We start from the raw sequence: 19,494 nt of genomic DNA on the forward strand, positions 1-19,494 counted from the left end.
ATAGTTATTTTCATTACTTTCAGTTACGGTATTTATCTTCTGTGGTTTAGAGGCTGCTATTATAAAACATTGCTTTCGTCAGCAGGGGGCATTTTGAGTAGAATTCAAATATTATGCAGAGATTGAGCATAGCTGCTCTATGTGCAGTCAGGTAAGGTTAAAGGAAGATGTCTCACTCTGCTTCTGATTCCATGTAACAGTCATGCAAATAATTTTGAACTGGTTCATCTGGTTAATCCAGTCATTATTATCCAGTTATTGGTAACCTGTTTGCTTAAAAGTCACTTAATAAAGGTTGTCAAGTATAGAGGATAATGCTGACTATTTTTCACTTTGATCTCCGCGGTTTTCATATTTAACATTGATTTTCGGGGTGGGGGGGTCATTGGGCAAGGGGCAGGGTACAACCTCAAAAGGTGTCAAAGATGCAGCAAATCATAGTTATAAAACCCATTTTTCTCGTTTTAATTTGTGTTGGTGTTGGACATATGGACTGGAGAAACCCAGCATGAACCCAAGGTTATATAAAGAACAGCACATCTTTGACTCAACGTAGAGGAAAGTAAACAGACCACACCGTACATTTAGTTTAATTTAAACCTTTCTTTAAGATAAGGGAACATATACCGGTACTGCTTTCTATGGCCTGGCCTCCCTGTTATCAAGCCTGTGGGTCAGATATAAATTAAACAACACAAACGTGAAATCCAGCAATCATGTTCTTCGATTTCTAACATTTTTCTGAAGTAATCTTTAATTAAAAATAATTTTATAAGTGTATATTTTAAAGATGTGGTACAACTGTTGAATCAAAGTAAAAATTTACGTTGAGAGTCCAAAGTTTTAATTCACAAACAACAAAAACATCTCAGCAATATTAGATTCACTAGTTCATTTTTCTTACTTAAATATTATGGACACACACACATATATAAACATCAAATAAGTAAAAATGAATGAGTAACTTCTCCTTTGAGGGTTTAATAAGATCCATTTGGTGCCTTTCATATAATTGGACATGAGGAGTGATATCTCTTCTTAATAAAAAATCTTTGGTCTGCCGCGCAGGTGCGCATCCCTCAGCAGGTGCGCTCGTGTCGTCGCCATTAGTTACAACTGCCAGGAAGGAAAAGATTTCTTCGCGCAGTCACTGTACATATTCAGATTCGTTAAATGTCGTTTTTAAACTGAGTGCAACTGGTTGATTTTAACTTTGTTTGTGCAAGTTTTAGACTAGTTTTTAGCTGCAGGGGTTGTTTTCTTTAGGAGTTACGGAGGAGCAGTTGGAAGTGAAGCCGGAACATGGGTAAAAAACGAGAGGAGGAAAACCCGGACCCTAAGTATGGTGAGTTGACATCGCCCCTTAGTTTCCACTGTGGACCAACTCTGTCGTTAAAGTCAATATAATTGTCAATTTTTTTTTTTAAACCAAAAAGATTTTAGAATCGATTTAATCACATAATTTCCAGAGGTGTCAAGTAACGAAGTACAAATACTTCGTTACTGTACTTAAGTACACTTTTTAGGTATCTGTACTTTACTCCATTACTTTTTTTTCTGCCTACTTCTTACTTCTACTCATTACATTTTCACACAAGTATCTGTACTTTCTATTCCTTACATTTTCAATACAAACAGCCTCGTTACTCTTGGCTTCAGTTTTTTTTTTTTTTTTAACTCTTAGCTTCAGTTTAATGTTTATGTATTTCACGTCATGTGCGCCATCCACACCTAGTGAGAACGAGTGTAATGGATGAATCATATAACGCAAACACTCATTGGTTAGGCTATTCGTCAAATTAAAGGCATGGTTGGTAATCCTGTTCAGAAACACATTTTGTAATACTGGGTGAAATGGTCCGTCTGTCCTGAGAGAAATCTATACAAGATGTATTTAGAAAAAGGGACGAAAATAATCAGACCTCTGTGGCAGCTGCAGGACTGAGAAAAAGCTGACCAATCCGAGATCAGCGGAGCGCCTACAAAAACCAATCAGATGCCTCTGCTTTCTGCCTACGCCCCCCTCTGTCGGCTCCCTGCTCCGTGTGCGCATGCGGTTCTACCGGCTTTGGATGAAGCACTGACGGAATGGGGAGGGGGGGGTGGAGCTTAGAGGAGGGGACACTTTCGAATCTTGCTAGCTCTCTTGCTAGCTCTCTAGGATTACCTACCATAGCTTTAAATCGTCATTCGTCAGAAGCGAGCAGGTGTTCTACAACTAACTGCAAACGCGAAGCTGCCACGCAAAATGTCCGATTCAGAAAAAGATTCAGAAAAAGATGGCGAAATGTCTGAAAGGTCGGACACAGGCGAGAGCGTATCGGGAGATGGAGACGGAGACCAAAGAGACCTTCCTCATCCTTGGCACTATCCTTTTTCAAAATAGTCAGGTGCAAAAATGACTCAATGTAATGTGCAATGTAAACTCTGCACACCCAAGACCCACATAATTTTGGCGTTTAAGAACTCTCCCTCCAATTTGAAAAAACATGTAGAGGTAAAATATAAGCTTATTCTTTGTTACCACCGAACTGTGAACTGATAATTGATATATTTTGCTGCAGCTTGGCTAGCATAGGAACATGCCAAGACATGCCCGGTTAGCAGCTAACAATTGTCAAAGGCGTTAGCCTTGCCTCTGATGTTTTCGGAATAACAACTGGCATAGTTATATATTTTTTCAGGCAGTAAGACTTTTTTTTGTTTTTTTTTGATGGGACTGAATTCCAATAAAGTTTGAGAAAGAACATGCTCCTTGAGTGACTTTGTCTTTGACAGTAATGGTTTTATGATTGTTGTCTTGAGCCACATGTAGAACTAATCAGTTTTCAAATTAAGCTTGTAATTCATATAGTGGCATCTACCTTTTTGTGTGTGGGTTTAAAAAAAAAAATATTTAAAGGTTACTTTATACTTTTATACTTTAAGTAGGTTTTGGAGCACATACTTTTTCACTTTTACTTAAGTAAAAAGGTCAAGTTGATACTTCAACTTTTACCAAAGTGTTTTTAAACTGCAGTATCTATACTTCTACTTAAGTAACAAATGTGTGTACTTTTGACACCACTGATAATTTCTCATATTAACACACTCTCAATTTCACAATCAGCCAATGTTCAGACTTTAAAATCAACCAGATAATTGTATGGAAACGTGTTATATAATATTTTAATAATCTGAACTATAAACAAACGGCATGAACTTTTCGAAATGTTCGGCAAAGGCGAAATTATGCTCATCTGCTCGTGTTTTACAGTGTGTCCAAATACAAGCAAGCTACTTATAAAGTTACGTTATAGTTTAATCATATATAAGTCAAATACGAGATCAGAGAGAGAAAGGAAAATACTTAAAATAAACTATCCTATTGTTTTCCAAAAGTTGAAATGCCAACAATTAACCTTCCAAAGTACACTGTACTTAATTTTGAGCCTTTTCAGGGATCATACTGAATAAAATGTCATCTACTCCCTCATTTGATTATTTTTAATCATTCAAGAGGCTTGAATAAAGACATGAACCAAGTCTTCAACGTAGCAGAAGATGGTGAATGTTTTACAAAATTGTGCAAAATTGTTTTAAGGTTTATTTTTCTCAGTTAAACTATTGATGATGTTGTAAATCTCCGCTGACTGATGTGATCTTGTTTGGTTGGTCAGTCATCCTAAAGCCAGATTTTACTGCAAAGTAAGAATCTTGACTTATTTCAAGTCAAGTTATGTCACGTCATCCTGTCAGAAATGTTCAGATGCCTGTGGTATCTGTAGAAAATCAGGCCTCAATTACTAATCTTAATGAATAATTGAATTCTCTTGTGACGTCCACCCAAATCCACTGTAGATCGAAATGTTGCCAACTTTTACCTGTTGAATTATTCAGATTCCTGTCGATAAAAATAGTAGCAGAGTTGGAGGTTAAATCTCTGTTCTGCACCTAATGAGCTGTAGTTGAACCCCGACAGCTGACGTTGGATATTTGAATGTCCTGCGTTGTGATTTTTGTCAAACTACTGCGAAATTGATGACACAGCACGGTTACATGCTCAGATGAATTGAGCTATGATCACAGCTCCACTAGGTAATTTATTCGGACCACCGTCCTTGGCAACAGAGTCAAGTTACAGCCTAAAGTTTGTCCGAAGCTGTGGACTTTATGAGGGAGGTCACTGTGCAAGTTATTTCATTAATAACTTTCAGGATTGACAGGGTGGTTGTATATATGTCGTCTTAATGGGGTTATTTTCCGTCACAATCTCTGACGTGTTTAGCCGTCTGACAGATACAACAGAAAAATATGTCAATGAGTGCAGCTTTATTGGTGATTCGGCTGTGTTTATATACACTTATACGCTTTACTGCTTTTCTCAAAAATATGCAAATAGTGTGTGGAGCATTCAAATGGGAATGGGCCTCAATCCCATCCACTTTTTCTGGATATGTCAATTCTGTTCGGAGAAGCTCTTGTTTGCCCGATTTTAGTCGGACTAACATGTTCACACGGATTTTAAAAGTCCAGTTTTGGTCGGACACAATAATTAAGTCATTGCTAGTGTCATGTAAACATGCTCAGTGAGTCTACTGTAAAAAAAAAAAGAAAAGGATTATGTTAGATACAAAAATGTTTATCAAGTTTTTGTATATTGTGCCAAATCAATCATTTTAGAGCTAAAAACCCAACAATTCCCTTTGAGGAAGCATCTGGTGACAGTTGGGAGAAAAAGCAGAGGCTGGCTGACTAACTGGGCGGATTTTGGTGTGATCGGTTAATTATTTCACATTGGATGCTGAAAATTGTTAACATGGGAGTCATAAATAAAGAAATGGGTGCAGACACATCTCCAGTCACAGCAACTTTGTCAAAGTTGTGAAATAATCCGAGTTGACGGATCTCCAAAACCCAGAAGAAGTGCTGATGAATGCTGCCATTTAGGGGTTTTAAATCTTATCTTTTATTCGTAAGCTTTTGTTTTCCTCTAGCATAGTTTTCTGTAAATTGGACATTTAGGTGGTGGACCTGAGGGGTGTAGCAGTATAACTATACCTTGACACCTTGACCGTGATAGAAGTTAATCACCTAGTACGATGAACTGGAGCAAACTCTCTGTAATTCCTATTATTAAATACATTTAATTAATTGATAATACAAAAACATTTTGCCCTAAACCTAAAACTTGCATTATGACATGTACTATAGTTTCAGATCGGTCCTGATAATAATTCGCGGTCCCAACTCTATATGATTAAACCTGTAGAGAGGCGACATTGTTAGCTGCCCTTAGTATAACTACAACGTTTTAAACATGCTTAAATAAACCATCGTGGCAAAGTGACATGTTTTGATTAAATGAACGCTGTTTAGACTTGGATATTATAACTCATTCGATGTGCTGTTTATTCCTTTGTGAATGACAAATATCATGCGCTCGCCGTCAATCTCTCTGTCAGTTTTGCATGTTGAAACAAAGGAGGGAGGAACGGTAACGTGCAGAATGTTAAAGGAAGTGACAGGACAGGGAGAGAGGGATTTGAATAGATTTAGTTGTTTTGGAAGTACAGGTGAGATCCTAAGATGTTAAAAAGAGAAATTCTTTGACTGTCATTGTTGATGCAGAGTCCTCAGGCCTGTCTGTGATAAGTTGATCTGTGTTGTGAATCCCTGTATGCTCTCTCTGAGAGCTGATGAGCAAAGTGGTCACAAGTGTGTTGACACTCCGGGAGGAAGAGTTAGACTCAAGTAAACGTTCCCTCCCTGGAGGTAAATACCAAGTCAGATTTCATTTCTATGACGACATTTAAGGATCAGGGTGACCAACGCGTCAAACTGACACCTGAATAAATCGGCCATTACTTCCTAAAAGCCTTTGTATGTAAATTTATCATGTTGGGAATCAGCATTAGAAATGAGGAAGTAAAAATCCTTTGTAGTGTTTATGAAACGTCCCTATTCCTGTACCTTTTTGTAAAGGGGTTTTGGACAACGTGTTTAATTTCCTTCCTGTACAGAGCAGTTAAAAATTGTTTTTTTTGTTACAAGGAGACAGCTGTTGGAAAATAAGTGACTTGTTAGAGGTCGTTGCAGCAAATTATTTACCAGGACACTTGTTGAAGCTTCTTCTGGCAAAAATGAAACTTAAAATTTAAACCATAACTCAGATGATTTGGCTAATATGTCAATTTAGTTTGAGGTTTGTCACACCTCTATACAATGTTTGTATTGCCAGCTGTCTGAGGATCACTGCTATTTAGGCAAAAATATGAATCACCTTATAAGATGTTATAATGTTATGGTTTACACTGTGAAATGCTTTTAAACTTGATTGGACTGTTCAGACACAACTAGCCAACATGACAACATTTGCTTGGACTGTTTTAAGCATTTTTGATAAAGGAAATGGTCTTTTGTTGTATGAATATCAATGTTAAAGTGGAAGTCATCTGTATTTAAGTATTTAACCTTCAAGAGTCACATATAGGCTAAGAGGTAAATCATACATGTGATCAGTTCAGTGGGATGTCATTCATCTCTATGGAAACGATGAGATGGGTAAGGTTTGCCCACACGCCCCATAATCTGACCAAAATTTCTTTATGTTTCTTATCCTCTCACTTTTAGTCAGGTGTCTTTAGTAGTGTCTTGACCAGCTGTCCCAAATGTTTAATTATTGCATTTTGTTGAATGTATTACTCAAGTTGCCAGATTAGAAATTCAATACCAGCTTCCTCAGCCCAGGTCAACTGATGAATCTTTACACTCATCGTCATTTTGGTCTTTGTTAATCAAAGCTGTAAAAATGTCCTGCATCAGTCTGTCTGAGGTACAAGGTTTACATGTTTAAAGCTTTGCTCCAGTCTTTTTTACAAGGGCATAAAAACTGAAATGGTTTTTATTTGTGTTACAAGGACACACAGTGTCACAGTGAGTCATTCATGCCCTTATTTACTCGAAACACAACAGTATCTCAGCAGAGCTGAACTCTGACTCTCAGAGGCCAGCGAACAGGTGCCTTTTGTAATGAATAGTTTACATTGCTGCCTCATTATCACTCAATGGCTTAAAGACCCGATGTGCGGTGGTCCTTCTGACAAAAATCCCGATCCACATGAGATGTTACTGTAAATGGAGAATCTTCAGCATCTGACATGTTTAAAGTGGCACCCATCATAACTCCATATAGTTTGTAATCATTTCAGAATGAAGGGAGAGTTGTCCCGAGGTCCTCCTGAGAACGATAGGCTTGCAGAGGAGGTGATGGTGACTCATGAGCGCACACAACTCCTTTTCCCGGTCAGGAAGCTCCAACAACTCATACAATAAAAAAACTTTGAACACACCACCTTGTTGAGCACGTTACCCGAAGCCAAGTTACAAATGCCTGTCCTTTGTGCGCGGTATGTGAAGTGCATGGGAGTTTTAAATACAAAATTTAATGTTTCTGAGCAGTTTTAGAAGCAACACACAGACATTTGAAACAGATTGCTTGAGGTTCAGACTCATGCTCTTTGTTGGAACAACCTCGACCTTTATCTCAAGTCTCCCCGCAAAGCCAGTGTCACAGCCTTATTCATCAACCTGTCGTCTGTGAAGTGTAGTAAACAAACCCAAACCCGAACATGACTGTGCTGCTGGCCGGGAGAAATAAACCACATCCTCTGATCCGAGATCGCTGTGTCGTTAGAGAAGCTTGAAAGGTGCCGTGCTCTGAGAAGAGGGGCGATCGCTCGCTTCTTGTGGCGTGAAAACCACACAAGGAAATCCAAGAACTATGAGATGACAGTGTTGCAAGGCAGAGTTTGAGACTACTGGATAATTCAGATTCCTTTTGCACAAAAATCCTAAAACGTGTGTCATTTTTCAGCTTTGGGTGACGCTTATATGTGATAATGGATCTTCAAACCACTCCAGATAAGACCGAGATGACGTAAAAACATGCTCCAGGCCCTTTACGAAAGATCTCATCAATGTTGTAACATATAACAACTCGGGGTCATGTATCTTTCCCTCGCAGGAAGGATTTTATTATTTCTCAGCATTCTGAAGGTGTAAGCTTAGGTTTTTGGTATTATTTTAAACACAGAATCCTGGATGTTGCCGGTCTAAAGTCATGTGACTGGACATTAAATTGCATCCTGGTGTAATATTTGCATCCTACACAAAGCCTAACGAGGCTCTGTGGTTGCAGTGTTGACACAGGCGACATTACTTCCTGTTCAAATGACTCCCAGTGAGGATCATTTTAGTCCAGCAGGAAAAAGAAATGATTGTTGTTGATGAGCTCAGGTTATTCTGGCTCAGGTTTTTCCTGCCTAACAGGATAATGCGGCACAAACTAATCTTGGTGTCTCACAAATCTTGGTGTCATGGATAGGAAGGAATGTTTTCAGTTGCAATCTCCTCAAACAAGTTTTCTCATTTGTCATTGTTCCCATTTAGATGATGAAATGTTTGCAACTCTCCATCCTCTGGAAGTTGCACCTTGAATTTAAATTTCATTCAAATAACTCTGAGCTGCAAAAGGTCGGTGCTGTGCCTCATGTCCAATGCCTTTTACTCTACAGTGTGACAACCTGAAGTACTTCTGTATGTACAGCAGAAAAATGACACCCTTTGGATTTATTGTCCTTGTTGGTAGTCTTTCTCTCTGTTCCAGGAAACAACAATGGCACATTTCTTCTCTGGAATTCCTCCGCCTCTACGTTAGTGATCATAAGGTTACGCACCTGTTGGTAACCAAACCATAAAGAATATAAAGTTCTCTCAAGACTCTGAAAGTTTGTCTTAATTAGCTTGCGTTGTAATTCATTAACTCTGAGACGAGGAAACAAGGAAATACATTATTGTTAAATAGAAGTAACACCCAGTTTATATAGGGACACATAGACACATCATTAAAGCTGCCGTCAGCAGGTTTAACCCAGATACAGTTGTGTGCTGTTCTTTTTGTAGAATTCAGTTTAAGTGCTATTATAAAACACAGAGATGAACTACCAATGTGTCCTTTATGATCTGATTAGAAACCGCGACATTATTGATAAATATTGAATGAGAGTCTTTTTTTTTTCACCTCCCAGGAGAACCTGCTGATTTTGACCCAAACTTCAACGGACCCATAAAGAAAAGGTAAAACTGTCTCGCAGGCTCATTTAAATCTAAAATCCTCTGTCCTGGTGTTATGCGTTTATTACTGTGGACTGATGCAGACACATTTACCGTCGTCAAAGCAAACCTAAGTGCAGAGCTCGAGCCGTTTGCTCACACATGTTTCTGTCTCTTTTTGTTCCTCAGAGGGTGCACTGATATAATCTGCTGCGTTTTGTTCCTGGTCGTCATCCTCGGCTACATTGTAGTTGGCATTTTAGGTGAGACAAACCCAACAACACAAGCTTCTCAGTCAGTCAACCTTTTTATATACATACATATATATATTTATTTATTGTCTGCTTGTTCACTGATGCAGCTGGAACTAACAGGTGGTTAATTTAACTAACAAAAATTGCAAACAGAGACGGTTGACCTGCTTATTTAACAGCAACCTCTAATTGTTTTAAGAGCTTGATGGTAAGATAACATTTGGTGGCTTTACTGGCAGACGTGTGTGTGTTGGACTCTGTATTCTGAGGAACAGCAACTCCCTTGTGAGCTTTATAAGGCCTCCTCTGTGGATTGCTCTTTGGTGACTTGCTGTTTTTACCCTAATATTGACATTGATTCAAGAAAGTTAACAAAGGACAAGTTTACAATTCAGGATTTTGTATGTTGACCAGATTAGACGACTCTAAGGTGTCCCCTTAAATTGCCGTTTATGATTTCCCTGTGAACTAATAAAGAGGTCAACAGCTCTTTAATGTCCCACAATCAAATTCATTCCAACGCTCAGGTCCCTCTTTCTTATCTAGAGTCAACAGAGCAGCTCGATTATGTGGGTTATGCAGGCACAGGGTATGTGCCAGTGACTCGTTGGCCTCGGTTAATCAGTTCTGTCCTTTATTGGAGTTAATTTAAACCACAGATTGGCTAACTTGGATTTGTTGTGGTTCAGTGAGAAAAATCTGCTGGCTGACATTTTACAGGATTTACTGTCATTAGCAAAATGTTCAGTTAGTAGAATATAAATAAGGCAGTGTAATGTTCCAGGAATTCACCAACTCTAGTGTGTGTTTGGCTAAGATTTTAGAAAGAAAAAAGTGACCACTCTTTCTCTCATGTGGTTGTTTGGTCAGAACCTTTTGACACCTGTTTTCATGGGAGAATGAGATCTTTAGTCCACCAACATCTGAAGTAAACACCAAGAGGCTGTAGTCAAGTGGTCCCTTCTGGTGACGGTCTCCGTCACGGGACGCGTCACCCTGGTAACCCAGAGAACAAGGATAAGAAGCTTGAAGCAGAAGGAAAAGTGCCAACTAAAGTGTATTTTGAGCTGAACCTAAGTTGCTCCGATGTCTAACTACAGCCACTAAAGGTTAAATATCACGGAACAAATAAAACCAAATTATGGGTTTTTCAAAGCAGCTTAAAGTCTGCATTCAAGCCAACTACAAAACATTAAGAGAAACACCTTCAGAACATTAAAGGGAATCCTGTTGTGCCCTCTTATGGCTGCTCTATGTAACAACAGCAATGAGTGAATTATTTCTTACGAGACTTGGATAGAAAATATTCTCATAATCATAATTCTTATGATTTATATTTATACTATATCTATTATATTTGTAGCATTTATATGAATTCTTATCAATGTAGAGTTAACATAAATGATCACTTGGAACCTATTTTAAATATCAGGTTGTATTTTTGTTGGTTTGTTTACTTGTGTAGAAGTTTGGAAGCACCAGAATAATCCCTTTATTCTTTCTTTAAATGAATGAAATGAAATGGAAGAAAATACTTTATTTATCCCAAAGAGAAATTAATCATAGTTATTATATATAATAAATGAATGAAAATGAAAACAACCCTCATGAAGAAGAACGTTCTTCTTCTACATCACTGGCTCTGATTCTTCTTGACAGTTTGAATGTGTTTTGTTTGTTTCCATCAGCCTGGCTCTATGGAGATCCTCGTCATGTTCTTTATCCAAGAAATTCAACTGGGTGGTTCTGTGGCATCGGCCCAAATAAGTAATGCATTTTTTGATTCACTTTTTCATCTTGTATAACATAAAAACTGTTTGAATCATTTTTTTTCAATCGTCTTTTCTCCCTCAGAGACCGTCCCCACTTGTTCTACTTTGACATTCTCAAATGTGCCACATCTGTTAACGTCATGGCAACTACTCTAAATGGCTTTCAGTGTCCAACCACACAGGTAGAGAGAGTCTCTGGATTTAATTGTTTCAAACCGCACCGTACTGTGTACTGTGCTCTCCCAGTGTAGCAGAAGTAAGTAACTTTTTCATGACCGATAGGTGTGTGTGGAGCGCTGTCCCAGTAATTTCTGGGCTGTAGGAGTACTGGATTATATCCCTGATGTAAACCCAGCAAATGTTTTTGACTCGAAATTCTGTGTACCATCTTTAGATCTGGCAAAGACTGGAAAGGTGAGCAACAGTTGTTTTGGTCTTTTTACTGAAAATGGGAACTGCTTATCTTCTAAAATGATACTGAACATCTTTTTCAGAGTGTCAAACAAATTGTGGACAAAGAGCTGTGTCCCTTCTTCTACACACCTACAACCGCTGGTGGGTGAACAACTCGTTAACAACTCGTTTTCCTGTGTGTTCAGTGGACAACACTTTGTTATGCAAAATATACAAGAAGAAATGGTGTATTTCACTGGGATTCATTGTGATTATTTTCTCCTCTGTTAGTGCTTGGGAGATGTTTGCCTGATTTCTCAAAACTGGGAGAGATCCCTTCAGCCTTTTCCAATATTCCAGGCTTACCTAGCTCAGTCAACGACACGGCTGACCTCATCAGGAATGGCACTGGGTAAGGGACAGATTTCTGACCTCGTTTGGCATCCCTTAACATTTACCTACACATATAAAATAACCCATAACAACCCTTTCTCTTTCTTCCCTTCATCACCAGCTCAGGGTCAGTAACTTTGTGAGTTTTTGTTGAGCCGTAGCGTAGAAGCTGGGTGGTGTTTCTCCTGCTGTGTTTAACTCAGCAGTCTTGGATGCCGTGCCAAACGCTCTCCGGGGACTTTCAGCATTAAAGCATTGATGTGTAGTTCTCTTACAGTCTGTCTCTCTGAGCTGATTGTCCGGGGTTATTTCTGCTCTCTCAGCATGTCTCGCCTTTTTTTCCCCATCTCATTATAGGCGTAACGCAGAGAAAAGTGTGCTTAAAAAACAGATATCAGCTGCATGATGTTCATCTGCTGGTCACGGTGCTCCATGTTTACGTCATTCCTGCCTTACTTGTAGCAGTATTTTTTTTATTTTTATTTTTTTTATTATAGAAATGTATTTAAGCTGTTGTCTTTGTTTTAAGAACATGTTTGTAAGTTAAAACATTTGACTGTTTGCTAATATAACAAACGCACCTTGTGTTTGTTTTTGTCTTTATTTATCAGGGACATTTTCAACAGCTTTAATGCCAAGGACATAGGGATTCGAATATTTGAGGATTTTGCTTCGGCCTGGCCATGGATCCTTGTGTGAGTTGCTTCACTAACACCAGCTGACATAGAAATGACTCCATATAAAATAAAACTCCATCTTGGTAACACGTGATTATTGGGCACTTCGTGTGCAATTTTACCCAATACAACAGCTCGTAAGGGCCATAATATCTACTCTTACAAAGCAAGAAAGAAGTAAGAAATAACAGGACCGGCAGTTCGGAGCCGTTGTGTTCTGCTTTATCCTTAAATTAATACCAGAGCTGTAGCATTGGATTAGATTGAGTATATATTTATCAGTGTAATAGGTTGCTGTGCTCAGATATTTTACTGTATTTGAACATTTTCATATAGTCTAATATTTTTTCTTTAATCTTCTTTGTAACTGGTCCCCTCTGCTCCTGTCTGTGGGCTCAGCGGTCTGCTAATAGCCATGTTTGTCAGCATGCTGTTCCTGCTGCTGCTGAGGTTCACTGCCCCGGTCATGGTGTGGGTGCTCATCGTGGGAGTCCTGGGTGCTGGTGCATATGGTAAATACTCCCCTGGATTCTTTTTTGGACTTGTGTTTGCAGGGTTTTTAATTATTTGTCTATTAATTTTAAATCCATTTCTATTTTCCTTTACAGGGATATGGCACTGCTACTGGGAGTACGATAACTACAAGGCAGCGTCTTCAAGCATCTCTGATGTCGGTTTCACCACAAACTTTAAGATTTATCTAGAAGTCCAAGAGACCTGGCTGGCCTTCTGTGAGTCTGATTTAGATGTTTTTGTTTTTTTAAATCTTATTTGACATAGCCAAGAGTCTGTATCAAACCACAGATTTTTCACAGTGTTATCCTTAGTTTCTCAAGTGGCTTATCAATCAAATCAAGTCACCTGTGTTTATATAGAATATCTCTTTCAAAAAAAGCAGCCGAGGTAGGCAAAAGTGCTTAACAGTATAAGAATACAACAACTATAAAACACAATAAATAATACAGCTTAAGAATCACTGTAAAATCTGCTGGGAAGATAAAATTGCCCAACTCGAAAGGAAGACTGAGAAAAAGAGATGGGTCTTTTAGTAATAATTTGAATTGCTCAACAGTGGGAGCAGATCTAATATAAAGAGGTGAGCTGTTGCATTTAAGAAATGAGAACAGGGGATTGAATCTAAGAGAAGTAACAGTGCAATCTGTGGGTCTCCTTAGCTAGGCACCTTTTCTAGAATTGGCTTTCTATGACTTGGGATTTAATTCATTTGATTTGATTGTGATTGTATTACAGTTAATTGGCTTGAATTGGACTGCATCTTTAAACCGCCTTGTTGTGATTTTGTAGAGATCAATAAAGTAGGTTGGAGCTTGTCTATGAAGACATTTAAAAGTAAACAACAGAGATTAAAATCAATCCTCTGGTGCAGCGTTTCCCAACCCTGGTCCTTAAGACCCACAACCCTGCATGTTTTCCATGTTTCCCTGTTCCAGCACACCTGATTCAAATGAATAGGTCTTAAGCAGCCTTCTGGGCTGAAGAGCTGACCCATTTATTTGAATCAGGTGTGCTGGTGCTGCGAAACATAGAAAACATGCAGGGAGTGAGCCTTGGAGACAGGGAGTGCTGTACAGGTGTAATATGGTCCCTTTATTTTCTTTCCCGTCAGTAGACGAGTGGCAGCCTTGTGAACCAACTGCAGTCACTGAAGGGATGACTGATCTATACAGATAATTACAGTAATCAATCACCTAATTGGATGATTAATCAAAAAAATATGAAACATGGGTATAAAGAAGTATAAACTAATGCTCCTTCTTTAGCTGGCCACATCGACGGGGGTAACGTTTCGCAGCTTTTACGACAGTAAAGACCATTTCACAGGAAATGAGTTGTATGAAATGTAGACATTGATCAGCAATGAGTCAAACATGTCTAAACACCTGCATCTAAAAATAGATGCAATAAAAACCTGTTGCTGGTATCAGAGCAGGATGTCCTATTTACAACGTTGTCATTGTGAAACACTTATAGAATACTCTGTAGATTAGAGATTTTGTATCCAGAAAGTTTCAACATGTATGAAGTGATGTAGATGTTCTAGCCTGAGGATGATCTGCATACATGAATTCTTCCCTTCTTGTAAAACTACTTCCCTCTTCAGTGATCATCCTATCTGTGGTGGAGGCAATCATTCTTCTGACCATCATTTTCCTCCGGACCAGAATCCTCATAGCCATCGCTCTCATCCAGGAGTCCAGCAAGTGAGTTGTGTCATCACAATGAAACAGTAACTACAGCAGCGACTCCCTTTGATTTGATGAAGTTTACATGAAACATGCCTGTTGGAATTTAGATGCTGTTGATCTCAAAGGGATTTTAGGTTTTGGAGGTTTCTAAAATGTGTTTAATGAGTCATCTGTTCATCTTTACATTGGTTGTATTTCTATGACCTAAACAATAACCTGTGTGTGTGTTTACATTCTGCAGAGCAATTAGTCACATGATGTCCACTCTGCTGTACCCTCTGGTCACCTTCGTCCTCCTGCTGGTGTGTGTCGCCTACTGGGGCGCCACAGCTCTGTATCCTTTGTTTTGATGTGTATGTTTGTATGCCGTTTGTCAAAAACCCTCCATGGTATAGGTTCTTTTCCTAAACAGCTGTGTTCAGATATTTGGCCACTTCAGGTGAGCCGGTCTACAAAGTGGTGGCTCTGAACGCCAGTGTAAGCGGCTGTGAGAGTATCAATGGCTCCGCGACCTGTAACCCTCAGGTGAGTGGGCAGAACGTGAGCCTGTTGTGAGAAAATTTGTTTCCTTTACTGGAAACTCCTCTTACTTTCAGATAGTTGAAGAAATTTTTCCTTTAAAGGAAGCCACACATCTGATAAGCCCACGGCAAATCTCATGCACCTGGCTATGAGGTCATGTTTGATGTGTCCAGACTGTTAAATAATGATATCTGTAGATTTGTAGCAGGCGGTGACTGTGAACACCAACGTGACACGTTAAAGTAACTTTAGAGAATCTTTGGCTCCACCTACAGTTGTAGGACGTAACTGTGGTAAAAACAAATCTGTGTGAAGCCTGCACACGTACAGCCATACATGTGGATTTGTTGTCATATTGAAAAGGCAACAAAAACGCCATCAAAGGCCCAAGAAAAGGTCAAACATCCGTAGAGCGATTGTGTGGTGCAGGGCTGGAAACCAAAGTCGTGGGTTTCAGGGTCAACTGAGCCACCACTAATTATAAGCTTTTTCAAAAGGAAAGTTTTCAACCTAAAGTAGAGAAGGTGTCTGCTTCCTGGCAGCTGGTTCCACAGAGAGGAGCCTGATAACTGAAGGCTCTGCCTAACATTCTACCTTTAGAAACTCTACCTTAAGAGACTGCTGGTTTTTCTTCCCCATTGTTTCCATGCTTCTTGGTCAGGGCTCCAGGAGCACCTCGTACAAAGTTTAATGCTGCAGCACCTCAACCAGATTCACTCCTTTTTGATTGAAGTTTGAAGTTTCTGACATTTACTGTCCAATGTAAAACTATTTTTGAACACGGTGAGACCTCCCCACAAGTCTTTCATCTGCCGAGCATCACTGACTCTGTGAGTTCAGACGCAGTTTTAATTTCATAAAGAAAAAGGTTGGTCATAGCCACCTGGTGAAAACCCGGCTGCACAGTATGTCCACCTGTCACTCCGCCACACTTTCTGCCGTCTTCTCTTAGAAATTCAACTCATCGGATTATTCAGACTGCCCCACAGCCAGCTGCATCTTCATCAACTACAACGAAGAAGGTCTCCTCCAGAGAAACCTCTTCAACCTGCAGATCTACAACGCCATTGCTTTCCTCTGGTGTGTCAACTTTGTCATAGCTCTGGGGCAGTGTACGCTGGCAGGGGCCTTCGCCTCCTACTACTGGGCCTTCAGCAAACCGAACGATATCCCCATGTTTCCTTTGTCCGCCAGCTTTATACGCTCACTCAGGTGGGTTAATGAGCTGCTGTTGTGTCCGTTAAATTTTGTTGTCTGGTTCTTCTAATATCAAGAGTACAGCATGTGCCACCGAGGATTACTGCAGAATATCTGAACTTCTGGGATCAGGTTGATGTGGGAACTGTATTTGCTAATTTGATAACTTGCCACAAAGCAGCTTGTGATAGTAAACATAACTTAGCTTTTTTAGGGTCTTGTAGCCATTTAAATGTTTAACCTGCTAGTCAGAAATGAATTAACTCTTTCAGTGAAGATAAATTTAGCTGGACTGTAGTTTCCTCCCCGTCTCCTAGGGGGCGCATTAGGTCTACAAAGACATTTTAGAAGGAAAAACAGCTGTCATAAGCTTTCTGCTTTAATTATTTATTCCTCTGTAAGTTACATTATCATTTAAGCCGAAAGGCACAATGTTTGTTCTTTAATTTTAGGTATCATGTGGGCTCCTTAGCATTTGGGGCTTTGATCCTGACCCTGGTGCAGATAGTGAGGATTCTGCTGGAGTACATTGACCATAAAACCAGATGTAAGGCTGCCGCAGCTCATTACACCAGTATGACTGTCCAGAGAAAACCACCTGTCACACTGCGGTGAAAAGCGGAATGATTCTCCAACACGAATCAACCATTTAAAACCGGCCATCGGACTAACTGTGGCAAAGCTACCCGCTTTTAAGTGATAGGGGGTTTTCACAAGACAACAAATGCCTCAGTGGGGCTGAAACCATGTGAAACAAATCAAACCAAACTGCTTGTTTTTGGCTTCTTTCCCAGCGGCGCAGAATCCAGTCGCACGTTTCATACTGTGCTGCATGAAGTGCTGCTTCTGGTGTCTGGAGAAGTTTATAAAGTTCCTCAACCGGAACGCTTACATCATGGTGAGCTAATAATTATGCCGTGCAGGTTTTTGTTGCTGTAGTTATCAACATTTACCAATATTCCCTCGATTTCTGTTCATTTTGGTGGATATTATATGTGGTCATTTTCTTTTTTTCTTCAGATTGCCGTTTATGGGAAAAATTTCTGCGTTTCGGCCAAAAATGCTTTCAAGCTGCTCATGAGAAATATAATAAGGTTTGTGCTGCAGCTGCCGTTACATCCGACATTGATTGAGTGTCGAGCTGTCCACTGCATGAATACACCTGCATGTGTTCCTGCTGTGAACATCACGTTCCTCTGATTCGCAGGGTCGTGGTGCTCGATAAGGTAACCGACGTGCTGCTGTTCTTCGGGAAGCTCCTGGTGGTCGGAGGAGTAGGTGAGGAGGTTTAACTGAGGGCGCTTTGAGGCTAAACATGCAGATCAACAGTATTTGGTTATGAGATCAATGATTGATTTATATTCATGTTTATAAAGTGAGAAGAAAGCCTATTTTATTTCTGGTAACATGGCAAAAGAACAAGATTAGAACTGAAGTCATTAGATCTGTTGGTAATCCATCATCATTGAATTATTTATCAGGGAAACTTTGAATTTAAACGAGTGGTAATAAGAATCAGAAGATCAAGAACGTTTGTTATTGCAGCTCAGAGGATCGTTTGAGAAAACAATGAGCACCAGTCAAGCAGTCGGTCACTGAAGTTAAAATCTCGAGTGTTTGTGAAAGTTTCCACTCTGACCCACCAGCCGGAGCTCAGAAAGTTGTGGAAATATAAACCTGCTCTCAGTGCCGTTGATGATGGCCTCAGTGTTTAATAGACGCGCGTTTGTAACCGCCAGCTCATGTTTTACAGATGCAACAACGAGACAAACATTAATAAAAAAATTCTTGAAGCAGAAAAGCCCAGAAAGTGTTTTCAGACCTCCACAGATTAGTTTCTTTTAAATGTTTCCAGGCGTTTTGTCCTTCTTCTTCTTCTCTGGACGAATTTTGCTGCCAGGCAGCACCTTCCGCTCTGAAACTCTCAACTACTACTGGATGCCAATTATTGTAAGATGCTCATTATTCTTTGCACATTTCCTATTTTTGTAAAAGGGAACATCTTTAAGTTTTATCTTGTTTTTATTTATTTTCTTCTTCACCCACATCGATGTTGTTGTAGACGGTGGTTTTTGGTAGCTACCTCATAGCTCATGGATTCTTCAGCGTGTACAACATGTGTGTGGACACACTCTTCCTCTGCTTCTGTGAGTAAACGTCCACACTTCACTGTTAACTTTTCTCAGATTTCTCTGCCTGTATAGAAGTTTTAATAAGACTCGACACTTTTTCCTTAACTAAGAGGCTAAAAAGTCAACTTGAATACTCGTACAACACACTTAGGATCTGTTTCACAGCTTAATTTGTTGAACTGTGGCTGTTAATCTCACAGTGGAGGACTTGGAGCGTCACGATGGATCTCTGCAGAAGCCGTACTTCATGTCCAAAAACCTCATGAAGATCCTCAACAAATCCAACAAGGCACCAAAAAAGAGTTGAAGAGACAACGAAGGTTCACGAAAACCTCAGACTGACGTCAATGTTTTTGCTTTCTTTCACCATCACTTTCCAAATTCGTTTACCAAAACTGATGCTGATTTTGCACATTTAGTTATCATCTTATCATACTTGTTTGAAGTATTAACGACGGTACACATGAGAGGCCGAGAATGTGATTGCAGGCCTGCGTGAAACATTTCCTCATTTCTGGAGGTCATTTGGAATTTGGCTAAAAGCTTTTTCATTATTTTAAATAGCATGTAAATATTTCTGCTAGAGATGTTTTAGACTTCAAATAGTTTCTCCAGTTAAACTTTGAATTTCAGTAAGATTATTTTTTTTAGATGTGATTTCCAACATGGAGCAACTTAAGTTTTTTTTAATATATATATTTGTAAAAAAAAAGTTAATTTATAAAACAAATGTTTTATGCTTAGTGGTTTTATTAAATTGTGAAAAAAGTTGTAAACATACGATAAATAGTTAAGATTTCTTTCTTTTATTTTGATGGATGCGATCATTTTGGGTAAATAAAAGGTCCAAACTG

The 19,494-nt window shown here is 39.3% G+C and overlaps 1 protein-coding gene across 1 annotated transcript; it reads left to right on the forward strand.

Annotated features, from left to right (window-relative positions):
- The first annotated feature begins 1,064 nt into the window (after positions 1-1,064).
- slc44a4 (solute carrier family 44 member 4) lies at positions 1,065-19,491 on the forward strand. The gene is made up of 22 exons (XM_075450169.1): positions 1,065-1,345; positions 9,069-9,117; positions 9,283-9,356; positions 11,036-11,114; positions 11,202-11,301; positions 11,402-11,533; positions 11,614-11,674; positions 11,804-11,924; positions 12,517-12,600; positions 12,982-13,094; positions 13,191-13,313; positions 14,705-14,804; positions 15,031-15,123; positions 15,212-15,314; positions 16,264-16,523; positions 16,961-17,055; positions 17,303-17,406; positions 17,529-17,602; positions 17,716-17,786; positions 18,364-18,458; positions 18,571-18,655; positions 18,841-19,491. Exons 1-22 carry the CDS (start codon positions 1,303-1,305, stop codon positions 18,945-18,947), a joined length of 2,166 nt encoding a protein of 721 aa, XP_075306284.1. The 5' UTR covers positions 1,065-1,302; the 3' UTR covers positions 18,948-19,491.
- The last annotated feature ends 3 nt before the right edge of the window (positions 19,492-19,494 follow it).

Source organism: Odontesthes bonariensis, chromosome 18 (genome assembly GCF_027942865.1).
Source record: "Odontesthes bonariensis isolate fOdoBon6 chromosome 18, fOdoBon6.hap1, whole genome shotgun sequence".
Taxonomy (NCBI): domain Eukaryota; kingdom Metazoa; phylum Chordata; class Actinopteri; order Atheriniformes; family Atherinopsidae; genus Odontesthes; species Odontesthes bonariensis.